General features: G+C 34.7%; 1 protein-coding gene across 7 annotated transcripts in view; it reads right to left on the bottom strand.

The window, feature by feature from the left end:
• Kiaa1328 (KIAA1328 ortholog) overlaps positions 1-13,489 on the bottom strand; it is a 291,633-nt gene that overhangs the window by 173,486 nt on the left and 104,658 nt on the right. For all 7 annotated transcript variants that reach the window (XR_012447056.1, XM_074069919.1, XM_074069918.1 and 4 more), the window contains one exon: positions 5,979-6,106. Coding sequence is in view for 6 of the 7 variants with exons in the window: in XM_074069919.1 (XP_073926020.1) it covers positions 5,979-6,106 (128 nt within the window). In the remaining variant the exon portion in view is untranslated. The remainder of the gene's footprint in view (positions 1-5,978; positions 6,107-13,489) is intronic.

A 13,489-nucleotide genomic window follows, 5' to 3' on the forward strand; every position in this document is an offset into this window, starting at 1 on the left:
ACTGGAGCTGTAATATGCTTGGGAACAACACAAAGAAACTCCCTATGTAGCTGTTTTTATCTCAAATTAGTAAAATGTCATGTTTCTCATTTTATCTATTAGGCTTTTTCTTCTACAAAATCAGAGAACAAGAGGGCGGAACAGGTACTGTCCAGGGAGATGACGGGAGTAGGCGGCTGGCACTGGTGTGAGGGGGGAGGTGGCAAGGAAAGGGTAAGAGATGAATATGGTGCAAACAACAACATATACACTTGTATGTAAACGCAAAAATGATTCCTGTTGAAACTGTTCCAGGAATGGGGGGAGGATAGGGGAGAGAAGTAGAGGGAAGGAATTCAAGTATGATGTATCTGATATATTGTAAGAACCTTGGTATACACTACAATGTATCCACACTCAGCACAATAATAAATAAAATGCAAAAAAATTAATTAAAATCAATTAAATAGAAATATAGACATCTACTCCAGTAACAACCAAACCACTGTGTTAGAATCCTGGCCCCACACATTATAGCTATAAATAATTGATTTTGAGCAAGTTATTTATTCTCTCTGCCCTACATAAAAGTAGATAATAATGGTGCCTATTTTATAAAGTTAAGGTGAGAAATATGTCAATATACATAAAGAGCTTAAAGTAGTAACTGGTACAGGGTAAGTGGTATATCAGTGCAAGCCATCATTATTATTGTTGCGGTTGTTAAAATTAAGTATGAGACTAAAAAGATGAAATGTGGAAAAGAACAGATTTTGGAGTCAGAAAAAGTTTTTGAGATAGTGTGTCTAACACTAACTTTGTAACATTGGGCAAGTTACTTACCTTATAAAAAGCGATTTCATCATTTGTCAAAAGGAGAGAACAATAACTACTTACGGCATTTTGAGAATAAAAGATAATGTTTGCAAAGCAAATGACACAGAGAAGTGATCAATAAACAATAATAATCATTATTATCACTATAAGCAACTATATCCCTAAACAATAAGGAAGTTCTTCTGTTCCCTGTGGAAAAGCTGTATAGTTTAAGTTCTACAAGGGGAAAAAGAAAAATGCAAATTTAATTTCACTAAAAAAACAAAAACAAAACCAAAAACTAGCACAAGGAGAATTTTCCTAGACCCCAGGATAGGAGAGATAGGAGCAAGGTACATTATATGAAGCTCTGCCTAATATATTCTATGACAAAGTACAAAGAATAGTTTACCCCATTAGGGGATGGAGCAAGGACACAACGACAAAGCAGTCATATCATACATACAATTTTCAGAGCAATCATTTCATTTTTTTGCTTTACTAACGTTATCAGTGATTTGTTGCTATTGAAATGTTTATTGGAGGTACTGGCTTTGAACTCACAGGTTGGTGGTTGGCTCTAGTGCTTGAGCCATGCCTCTGTCCCTTTTTTAATCTAGTTATTTTGGAAACAGGGTCTCGCTTTTTGCCCAGGCTACCTTGGACCCCAACCCTCCTATTTTAAGCTTCCCACAGTAGCTGGGATGACAGACACATACCACCACATCCAGCTTTTTTGTGGTGAGATGGTGTTTCACAAACTTTTTTTTTGCCCCGGATTGGCCTGGAACAGCAATCCTCCCAATTTCAGCCTCCCAAAGCTTGGGATGACAGGCATGTGCCAATGAATCCAACTATTGGTTGAGATGAGTCTTGTAAACTTTCTGCCTGCACTGGCCTCAAACAGCCATCCTCCCAATTAGCTTGGGCCACTGAAGCCAGCTGAAATGTTTTTTGTTTGTTTGAGAATTGTAAAAAAGAAATCAGAACTTCAATAAAAATTGGTGAACTTTACAGTAAAAGGACAAGAAAGGAATATAAAAAGTATGGACATTCAGGGATTTAAAAAAAAGGAAAGTAAAAGATAAAAATAAAACCCTGGATGTTGGGAGGTGGGTGGTGAACTGGTAACCAATTTAGTATGAACACAGCAGACTCCTAACTCAAAAGTAGGCCAATTAGTATTAGCTCAGGAAAAGAAAACACTGTGTATTACTAAAAATGAGGGTAGAGGTGAGGCTGAAACAGGGAGGGTTGATTTTCAGAAGGAGATAGTGTGTTTTAGACTTTTTGTTTGAAAGAGTTTTTAAAAAAGAAGATAAATAATAAAATTAGCAAAATAAGTCAAGAAAACACTCTAGACCAACAGAAACAACATATAGCAGCAAAAGTAAAGAGATCGCAGATTTTCAAAACTAGAACTTTGTGAAATTTGGGATGCTAAGAGCCAACATACGCTCTGCTACTAATCAGCTATTCAAATGCCAGGGTCTAAGTTTCTACTTCTGAAAATGAAGAGGCTCGATGAAATGAGGATTTCTCACCTAAGGTGCATAGCAGGATCACCTGGGGAGGGGATATCTTCTCAAAATCCACATGATTTTGACTGCTAGTTATATATATATTAGGAAAAGGCTCTTTGTCACTGAAGAAGATGATCTCAAAATTATTTCTAGTTTCAACACTTTACACTACAAATAACAAAGAAAAATAAATATAATTAAGTTCATACAACAAAGCCATTGTGAACTTTCCTTTCTACTACCTTGGATCATATCAGGGACAGGCAAGCAGAGTAATACTTTGAGATTTACTCCATCAATTAATTTCTACAAATGAATGAATGTATATGCAATATTACCATGACTTTAAATTTGTAACTCACATTAAGTAGGTTCACTTCCATTAGACTACTACAAGATATAAATTTTTTTATATAGAAAGTTCACAAGTGGATTAATAAATTATATAATACTCATAAGACTATTCTAGATGTCCAACTGACTTTGACATTCCTCAGCTTCCCATTATTGTTTTAATTCTTCAGCATAAACTCATATCTTTAACTTTTTAAAGTCTATTTGCATTATCTGGAAAGAATTAGATGAACACAGACTAGTTATAGAAAGAAATAAAATGGAAAATAAAACATCTGGGTCCCTTACTCCCAATCCCATTCCTCAGAAGTAATTACACCCTCTTTTCATTTCTGACTTTAGTTATTTTAGTGCTACTCCACAACTTTAATATGTTTAACCTCTACTTCTACAATTACAGTTACATATTTACTTATTAGGCAACATTTAGTATTTTCCTCACTATAATGGAATTTACCTAATTTTTACACTATATCGTATAAAGTTGTTCTTAGTTATCTTTATTTGTAAAACATTTCCAACTTCAGTAGTTATAATCTCTGCTAGATCACTTTATACTACATTTTGTGAATCTGAATTCTCTAAATAAGAAAATCAGCATCTAACACTTCTTTCACCTCTTTGCCTCTTTTAGACTGAGACTTTTAACGGCTCCATCATTTCTTTCACACCATCAAGGTTTTGCCATTTGTATTCTTTTCAGAGACTAGATAATACAATCCAACTGTTTACAGGTTTATTCTGAAAGCAGGTCTATAAACATAAAATATGAAAATACTTGTCACAGCAGAAACAGGGTATGTGATTAAATTCATAGCAAGTAATATGTCAGCCTGCGGTCACTAGCCCAGACACTTGAAAAAGTGTTCTAAGTATAGAGGCCAAAAAAAAATCTCCTTTCTAAAAATTCAACTCCTCAGAATCATACCACATTTTAGTTTACTTCATATTTTGAACTATGTCTTTCTCTTCAGCTTTTCATTTTACTACATTTCTAAGTGACTATTCCAGTTGATAGAGAACCTGGCTATTTCCTCTGCCAAGACATTCTTCCCCTAGCTCTTTATATGGATGGTTCTAATATTTGAGATCTCCTCATAACAGGACTGCAACTATTTAATCATATTATTTATAGGAATGATCGATTACATATTAGTTTCTTGATAAGTAGTTTCTCCTCAGAACCACTGCTGGTACCCTGGCAAAATAAAAGAGAGGTCCAGGAAAGGGAATCACACAACATTTAAGAAACAGTTGACAGGTATGGATATAGCTCAGTTGCAGAAACTTGACTAGCATGCCCAAGGCCCTGGATTGGTCTGCAGCACTGAAAAACAAAACCAAAGGTATAGTACAAAGAAAAGCCACATATGATTAAAAAAAAAAAAAAAAAACTCGTCTCACATCAATCCTCAAACTCAATTCCAAGTGAATCAGAAACTTGCGTGAAAAAGACAGAACAAGAAAACATTTAAAAACAATGTACAAGAATATTTTATGCATTAGAAGAGGAAAGGACTCAAAAAGCACAAACCATAAAAGACTGATAAATTTAACCATTAAATTAAGAGCATGGTGTTTTATCAAAAACACCATATACTTTTGCTTCATATAGAGAAGCCTGTCACAAAGAACAAACCAAAGGATAAACCAGAAATTCAGTGACTTTTTCTCCTTGGTATTTAAAGACTCAAATGGTATTCTCTAGATTCAAATGGCAGAGCCCACAGGTGGCCTGAACTCTGTTTCATTCTATTACAAGACATAACCTAAAACTTAACTTCCAGGCACTTGCTGAAAACATGGTTTAAAAATGTTCTCTTGATTAAGTCAAAATGAAAATTCAAAAATATATTTTTTGTTTTTGTTGTTTTCTGTGGTGCTGTGGGATTGAACTCAGGGCTTTGAGTATGCTAGACAAACATTCTATACCTGAGCTATACCTCTAGCTCAGGTATCTTTTTTTGAGGGTACATTTTCTCCATATACTTGGCCAAATTTTTTTTCTAGTACTTGTAATACTTTTACTTTTGGCTTTCATTGTTAAAGGCTAAGGGAAGCAGTGTTAACTGGTCATCAGTGAAACCCACCAAGAAAGCACTACCTTAAATCTAAATCACAAACAGCTGAGAAAATTCTCCCCCTCCTCCCAATTTCAGAAACAGATAGAAAAAAAAAGGTAAGGTCTTCTACTCTAGATGTCTTTAGGATACACCTAGCAACTATTCCTTTTTTTGTTTATTTGTTGTTTGTGGGTTTTTACTGATGTTTCCTTTTATTCTTTAGTCACTACTTCTTGACTCTATCTACTAATGTTTGGAAGACTATTAACACTGTTAAACAAGAGGTCCTCTACACCCTTGACAAATGAGTTACCCTTCAATTTTGTGACTTCTATATCACCTGTGCCATGCAGAGAGCATACCTAGAAATGTGAAAACAAAGACCAGAAATGTGATCTTCACACTATAATTTTTTTCTAGCCTACTCAAGATTACTAGGCTAGGGGCACCTTAAAAACTTCTTCACCTATTTTCAAAGTGGAAGGGAAAATTCATATAAATAATCAAGATTTGATCATTTTATAATGTAGGTTTTCAGAAAAGAGAACAAAAGAAAACATTTAAATTTTTTTTTCAAATTTGAATACAAATACATTGGCTACATCTTTAAAAGTTTGTGACTTTATAAAATAGGCTATGTTAAAAATCTCAACTATTTTACATTCCAGAAGTATTATTATTACTCTAATAATAATTAGTTATTTACTTTTCTATAGATGCAAATTTTAGGTTCAAAACTGGAGTTCCCTTAGCCAAAACTCTTTTCCTATTTCATTTGGTTGGTTTTGGTAGTACTGGGGTTTGAACTCAGGGCATCCATTTGTCTAGGCAGGCACTTTACCACTTGAGCCAAGTCCCAGCCCATATAAAACTTTCTTTCTTTCTTATCCCTTCCTCTTCCTTTTCCCCTTTCCTTCCCTCCCTTTCTTCTTTCTTTCCTTCCTCCCTCCCTCTGTCCCTTCCTTCCTTCCTTCCTCTCTCTCTTTCTTTGTTTCTTTCTCTCTCTTTCTTTCTTCATCCATTCATTCAGGAGTTTGAACTCAGGGCTTGCACTTGGGAACTATGGGTCCCAGGAACAGGAGAGGAAAAGCAAAGGGGAAGGCAAAAGACATCAACTTATATGATATATATGTTTTTAAACAATATTACATATAGTGTGACAATTAAATAAAAGACAAATGACTCTTCTGCAATCTTGGTGATCCATTAAAGATAAGAAAGGGTAAGAATAAAGATGGCTTACCTGCTGTTCCTGCATCCTAGCAGCATTAAGTTCTGAGAGAGACATGGTGAGCTTTTCTTGCTGTTCTGACAGGTATTTCTGATAGAGACTGAGAAGTTCTTGGCATTCTCTATACTGTAGTTGAAGAGGTAAGATTGCAAATTAAGGGAAAAACAACTAAAATACTGATTTAAACTGCATACATCAGTGCTGCTTTTCAGACTACAACAAAGAGAGATAGAAACAGAACAATATTTGGTAAGAGAATAGGTAAGTATAAAGTCATCAGATGAAAACAGTAAATATATCACACCCCCCAAATCATGAAGTAATAATTTTACAAAATAGCAATGATGATCCAGTTGAAGAGAAATTTATATTTCAATTATTTAAATTTGAATAAACGAAAACAAGCACAGAGATATGCAAAGGAACTCTTACCTCACATTATATTAAAGAAATTAAGTCAGGGGTGGTGGTTCGTGCCTATAATCTCAGTACTGAGGAGGCTGAGGCAGAACAATCTTAGTTTGAGGTCAGCATGGGCTACATAGTGACTTTGAGGTCAGCCTGGGCTACACAGTAAGATGCTGTCTCAAAAAAAGAAACAAAGAAGGAGGGGAGAGAAGGAGGGAGGGAAGAAGAAAAACATCGACCGGTGATCTGAATCTAAGAGTTAAAACTATAAAGCTCTTAGAAGAAACCACAAAAGTATATCTTTGTAACCTTGTGCTAAGTAATGATCACTTAAAAGCACAAGTAACCAAACAACAGTAATATATATATATAAAGAAACTGAAAAGGGGCTAGGCATGGTGGTGCATGTCTATAATTCCAGCTACCTGGGAGGCAGAGAGCTGAAAGATCACAGTTGGAGGCCAGTTCAGGAAAAAACAAACTGGGTATGGTGGGGGATACCTATTATCCTAGCTACTAGGGAGGCAGAGGTAGGAGGATCACAATCCAAGGCTAACCCGGCAAAAGTACAAGACCCTATCTGGAAAACAAACTAAAAACAAAAGGACTGAGAGGCATGGGTCAAGTAGTAGAATGCTTGCCTAGCAAGTGTGAGACCCTGAGTCCAACCCCCAGTACCATCAGAGAGAAAGAGAGAGAGTGAGAGAGAGAGAGAGAGAGAGAGAGAGAGAGGACATTCAAAACATAGGCCTTAAAATAACAGAAATGAGAGAAAATATTTGGAAGTCATATATATGATAAAGGATTAGTGTCCAGAACATATAAAGGCTTCATATAAAATGGAAAGATTATTATCCCAATTAAAAAATGGGCAGAGACTCTGAGTATGTTTTGCAAAAGATCATGTATAGTTGAGCAAGAAGTACAAGAAAAGGTGCTGAACATAATTAGCCATCAGGGAAATGCAAACCAAAAGCACAATGTGAAATGTCTCCATATCCACTAGGATGGTCATAATCAAAAGACCAATAATTGCAAGTGTTGATAAGGATATGGAGAAAGTGGAACCCTCCAATATCTAATAGGGATATAAAACTGTGCTGCCACTTTGGAATATAATTTGGTAGAATTTCAAAAAAGCAGACATACAGTTTCCATATAACTCAGCAATTCTACTCCTAGGGATATATCCAAGAGAACTGAAACCAGTATCTACACAAAAACTCATAAATGTATATCCAGAGTGACATTATTCATAATAGTGAAGTGAAGACAACTTCAATGTCCACCAACTAAAAATGTTAAGTATCTACACAATGGTAAATTATTGATCATAAAAATGAAGCACTGTCACATACTGTGCTAAAAACACTGCTAAATGAAAGAAAATAGACAAAGACTATATATATTGTATGATTTCATTTACATGAAATGTCCAGAGTAGGCAGATCCATACAGACAGACAGAAAGTCTGTCTACTGTTGGTAGGGACTAAGGAAGAAGAAATGGAAAAGTGTAGGTTTTGGGAAAAAGGTAATGAATATGTTCTGGAATGAGGTGATGATAGTGTTTGCACACCTTTGGGAATATACTCAAAACCATTTAATTGTATACTTGAAAAGGGTTTTACTTTATGTGAATTATATATCAATAAAACTGTATAATAAAACAAAATAAAGGTAGAAATGATGATGCTATTCTGGTAAAAATAATTACTGCCAAATTTACCCAGAAAGTTTCTAACTATACTAAACATAAAGGGATTATAATTTAATTTTTATCTTATTTTGTATAGCATCAGTTATGTCAATTTTTCACTAACAAAACAAATACCAAGGAATTTTCTGCCCACCTTTTCTTGCAGCTGCTGAAGTCTGAAAAATGTTCAAGATGAAAATATTAAACCAGAAAGGTCACCTAACTTCATAGATCAGGTGTCTGGGAGATAGATATTTCTAGTCAAGAGAGCTCTGTTGCTAATTTCTCATTGTAGTAATTTCCTCTCCAAGCTTCTTTTGCTTTCAGATCATTTCTGAATCTCCCTCTTAGCACCTACTTATGTATATTGTTGGTATAAGAATTACTGTCTAAAAGAATTATTCTGTATAAACACTTTTACAAGAGCTCATCTCGATTAAGGACTAGGGTAATAGTTCTTAAATGCCAAAAATGGTGACTGATTTAAGTATTCCTTAACATTTTCATAACCTAATCACTGCTTCTGAGCAAATTCCTAATATTTTTTTACCAATCACGACTGTATAAATAACCAATTGCTTCATTATTCTCATTATTAACCTTTAACAAAAAGGGGGTCAGAGATGAACGGATAGGTTACTAAGCACAGAGCATATATTAATTAGAAGAGATTGTTGAATACTTGATATCTTACACAGCAACAATAACAATAGAAGGAATGGTGGCCCAAATAAACTAACAATTTTCAAAGTCAATCTATGTTAGGCCTGGCGGATTTTTTATTTCCATGCTTTTGTGAGCAAGCTAAAAAAAAAAAAAACAGGAATGATTTGTGGTGGTCCCAGGAGTTTCTGCCAGTTATTCTGTATATAAAAAGATTTTTAAAATTCTAGCTGTTATCAGAGGCAGTAATGTTTATAGTAGGTGAACATACCAGCCTGGTCACAAAATAGGTATTTTGCTTTGGAAAAATCAAGCACAATTATACAGCTTATGAGCTAAATGTCAGCATTTGAGACAAATTATACACAATTCATTTAAAGACATGCCATGTGGCAGAATATAAAAACAGGGAGTCTTATAATTGTCAATTTTTTTATGTCTTTCTTGATTTTACCAAATTTCAAAATGCCCCAGTTTTCCTTCTTCCCTAGCACAATGAGACTTAAATATTCCATCTGGAGAAAGATTTGTGTTAGGAAAATTTGGGTAAAACGTCCTCTTCACTGATTTGGGTGGGAAGTACAGTGAAGAGAAGACATGTTTGACTGAATCCTGGCCAAGTGACAGGAAAGAATGCAATAGATATAGAAACTCAAACCAAGGAAAAATGTACACCAAATCATCACATTAATGTAACACACTGAAGTCTGTTCAACTACCAATTAAGAACTGAGAGAAAGAGAGAGAATCCACTACAACCTCTTCAGAGAGGGAAGTCTTTGAAAAATAACATAAATAAATATAAATTAATATTAAATAAGATTACATCAAAACCTAAACATTGAATCAATTAGGAAAAATGGCTGCAGGAAGTGGTTATTTTTCACAGCTTAATGGCTTAACTCTGAAATATATCTTATAGAAAACTAAAAAGATCAGAACAGAATGAATAGGGAGGTAAATGAAAGAATAAAAACTCTATGAGAGAAAAAGCCGAAGAGTGGAAGGGTCAGAAAAAGGACATACTACTAGTAGGTTGCCAAAATAGATGGATATTGTTTTAAATTGAAAGAGTTCCTCTGATTCAGCAGAATCTACCCATATCATTCCATCTCACCCTAGTCTCTGATGCCTGGGGTCCTTGGATCTTGTACTTAGCAATTCTGAATTAATACAGAACCAACTGAACCTCTGTGAAGAGGAGAAATGGTGAATCATTAAATTTCAAAAGTTCTCCTTTTCTGGAACCAAAACTCCTTGGCTAAATCCATTCTGAGGAAGAGAAAGTACAAAGTAAGCTTGAAATGTCTTATTATGACAATGTAAGAAAGTATTCAAAGACAAATAGATGGGGGCTCACCACAGGAACAGGGACTAGACTAAAGGAGAGTCTCATTAGCCAAATTTGAGACAATTTGTACACTGAAATAATCACTCTATTAGAATACTGAAGAAATAAATACCTATCAGGTCATAGTGATACTTCAAAAGGGGAGAAAAGGATGGCAAAGAGAAAAATAGTGAATTCCTTTTTACAGAAGAATTCTTTATAACAATTTAAATTATACCACAAAGAAAAAGAAAAATCAACAACAGGATTTTGCAAATGTTTAATCTGGAAAAAAATGAAGACCCTCTTTACAGAAGAATGCTAGCTAATTACATAGGAGGAATGGTCAAACTTAAAATCATCACTTTACAACTCTCAATGTAATAGCTAATTCAGGCAAGGATCATTAGTGGATACCTAATCCATTTGTGAAAGGTTACTAAGCAAAACAATCACCAAGATACCAAGATTATTTATTACAAGGAAGAAAATATTCCCTTAAAATGGTAAAGTCTGATAATCACCACCCAAAGGAAGTGAAGTAATTTAGGATCACTAGTACAGGAAAAACGTAAACTATATGCCTCTTAATGTCTGAAGTAAGCAACTTCATCTATGAAATAGTCTAGATAAATGTTTAATCTGAATTTAATTAAATATGCAAACCTAACCCTCACTACACAGGAATGAGAAGGAATAAACAAGTTAAATTATACCACAAGCAGACAAATCCAGATGCATGAAATTTTCCAACACAATTCTTCAAAAGGTTAATGTTGTAGGGGAAAAGGTTTGGGTGGAAGGCCTATTCTAGATTAAAAGATCAAAGTCACACCCAAATGCCACCCATGAATCATGACTGGATCCAGTTTCAGTGAAAGCCATGAAAGATTCTTGGAACAACTAGGAAAATTGGAATATGAGCTCAGTAACAGTTAATATTATGGAATTACTGCCAATTTTCTTAAATATAACAACATGGTTTATAAAGTGAAATCTTCTTTGACTTAGGAAACAGGCTCAAATATTTAGGGTTAACCTGCCACTTTCAAGTGACTTAAAAAAACAAGTACATCTTTATATGTTTTTACATATGCAAATCTGTAAGTAAATAAATGTATTTGTGTCTATATAAATTTCTACTTTATATATATTAATGTATTTATGTAGTTTATATAAATTTATATATAAAATGTGTATGAAAGGGGGCAAAGCAAATACAGGTAAATAGCAACAATTGTGGGGTTTAGGTAGAAGGCATAGGATGGCTCTCTACAATACTCTACCAACTTTTTGATAGATTTCAAAATTATTTTAATAAAAGTTGCAGGAAAATTCTTTTGGCTCTTGTTTTTCTTGTTTTCATTTTTGTTTTTGTCTTTCTATTATTATGTTGTCTCTTCTTGTCTTCCTACATCTATAGTAAGTTATCACTGGCAAAGCAGAAACCTAAAAATCAGGTTGCTTTCAATAGCTCCCTACCACTCACTCTATGTGTACTTCTTCAGTAAGTCAGGTGACAAATTGTTACCAACTAAGAAGACAAACCTGTTATCACACAAAAATTTCTTTATAAAGTGACATGCATAAATTGGATTTCTATAAATTGGAAAGATCAGAAATTTCCAATTTCAAAAAGGAATTCCTGACAATATAGAGTACAGATAATGGTCTGTACATCAGTTCTAGAGGCTCTGAAGGGTGATCAGTGAACTGTATGAATAATGCTTTTGAGGTGACCAATTCTAGACATGAGGAACAGACTTAAAAGCTCCTTACAAAGAAGCCATCTCATTTTGCATCCTACCTTCAAGTAGAAGACATTTGTTTTGCAATTAAATTAAAACCAACCATGAGCTATCAATTTCAACATATGTAATACTTTTCTCTCTTCATTTTCCTATATTTATCTACTTGAACTATTTATGCTGCCATGCAAGACCATTCATTTCTAAGTGGAAATGTAAACTGAATTTAAGAGGCCTTCTTAATCTTTTTTCCAAACTTAGGAATCAGGGGCACTGTGAGTTCCTCACACATTTCATATTCAAGCTCTCACATATCTATGTTTGTCTTCTCTCCCTTCAGATTCTTCAGCATCCTTCTCTTGTAAAAGATACTACCATTACCTATCTCACAAGTAAATGCTTTTCACAAGAACAGGTACTTGAACTACAATATCTGTGGATGGCTCAGTATAACTTGTTTGTGGGTGTGGGATTTTAAATGCTTTAAAGATATTATTAGATTTAATTTTCATTAAAAGAAAACAAAACCCTCATGAGGAACTATTATTTTACAAATAAATTTGCAACACAGACTAGTTAACAACTTATCCAAGGATACCCTGCCAGTGAGCTGGAAGGTAAACTCCTAGAACCATTGGATCAGTGTTTCTTAAAATGTAACATACAGAGGAATCATCTGTGGGCCTTTTTAGAAAGCAGATTCTGATTCAGTGGGAGTAGAATTAGGGCCTAAGGCCTACATTTATAAAAAGCTTTCAAGTGATGCTGCTGCTATTAGTCCAGGCAGCACACTGAGCGTGCAGTGTATCTCTGAGACCTCCTTCCCCGTATCAGTGGGAGAAGGCCCATCATCCTCCAGAGTACAACACTTTACCAGATTGCTTTTCTTCCCTTTAATTAAACCTTAAAATGTTTGTGAATTTGATTTACTTGTTTTGGAAGAAAATACGAGATACAAAATAATCCATTTTCTTCCCTAAAAGAAAGCTGTATTCTAGATTTTCAGAGCAGTATAATATATCTATTATGGCTGACCACTGAAGTAAAAATCACTAGTAGGGCTTAATAATTCATATTGGGGAAGAGTCCATGGGAAAAAAGTAATCAAATTTTCTTTCTCCTACCTTCAACTAGATACTTACCCTCTCTACCTTTCGCAAGAACACTTTTAGATTTTTTTTTTTTTCTTTGCAGCACTGGGGTTTGGACTCAGGGCCTCATGCTTGCTAGGCAGGCACTCTTTTTTTGTTGTTTTTTATTTTTTTAGTATTAATATGTGCATACAATGCTTGGGTAATTTCTCCCCATTCCCCCCACCCCCTTTACCACCCAACTCCACCCCCTCCCTCCCCCCACCCCCTCGATACCCAGCAGAAACTATTTTGCCCTTATCTCTAATTTTGTTGAAGAGAGAGTATAAGCAATAATAGGAAGGAACAAGGGGTTTTGCTAGTTGAGATAAGGATAGCTATACAGGGAGTTGACTCACATTGATTTCCTATGCATGTGTGTTACCTTCTAGGTTACTTCTTTTTGATATAACCTTTTCTCTAGTTCCTGGTCCCCTTCTCCTATTGGCCTCAGTTGCTTTTAAGGTATCTGCTTCAGTTTCTCTGCGTTGAGGGCAACAAATGCTAGCTAATTTTTTAAGTGTCTTACCTATCCTCATATCTCCT

Source organism: Castor canadensis, chromosome 4 (genome assembly GCF_047511655.1).
Source record: "Castor canadensis chromosome 4, mCasCan1.hap1v2, whole genome shotgun sequence".
Taxonomy (NCBI): domain Eukaryota; kingdom Metazoa; phylum Chordata; class Mammalia; order Rodentia; family Castoridae; genus Castor; species Castor canadensis.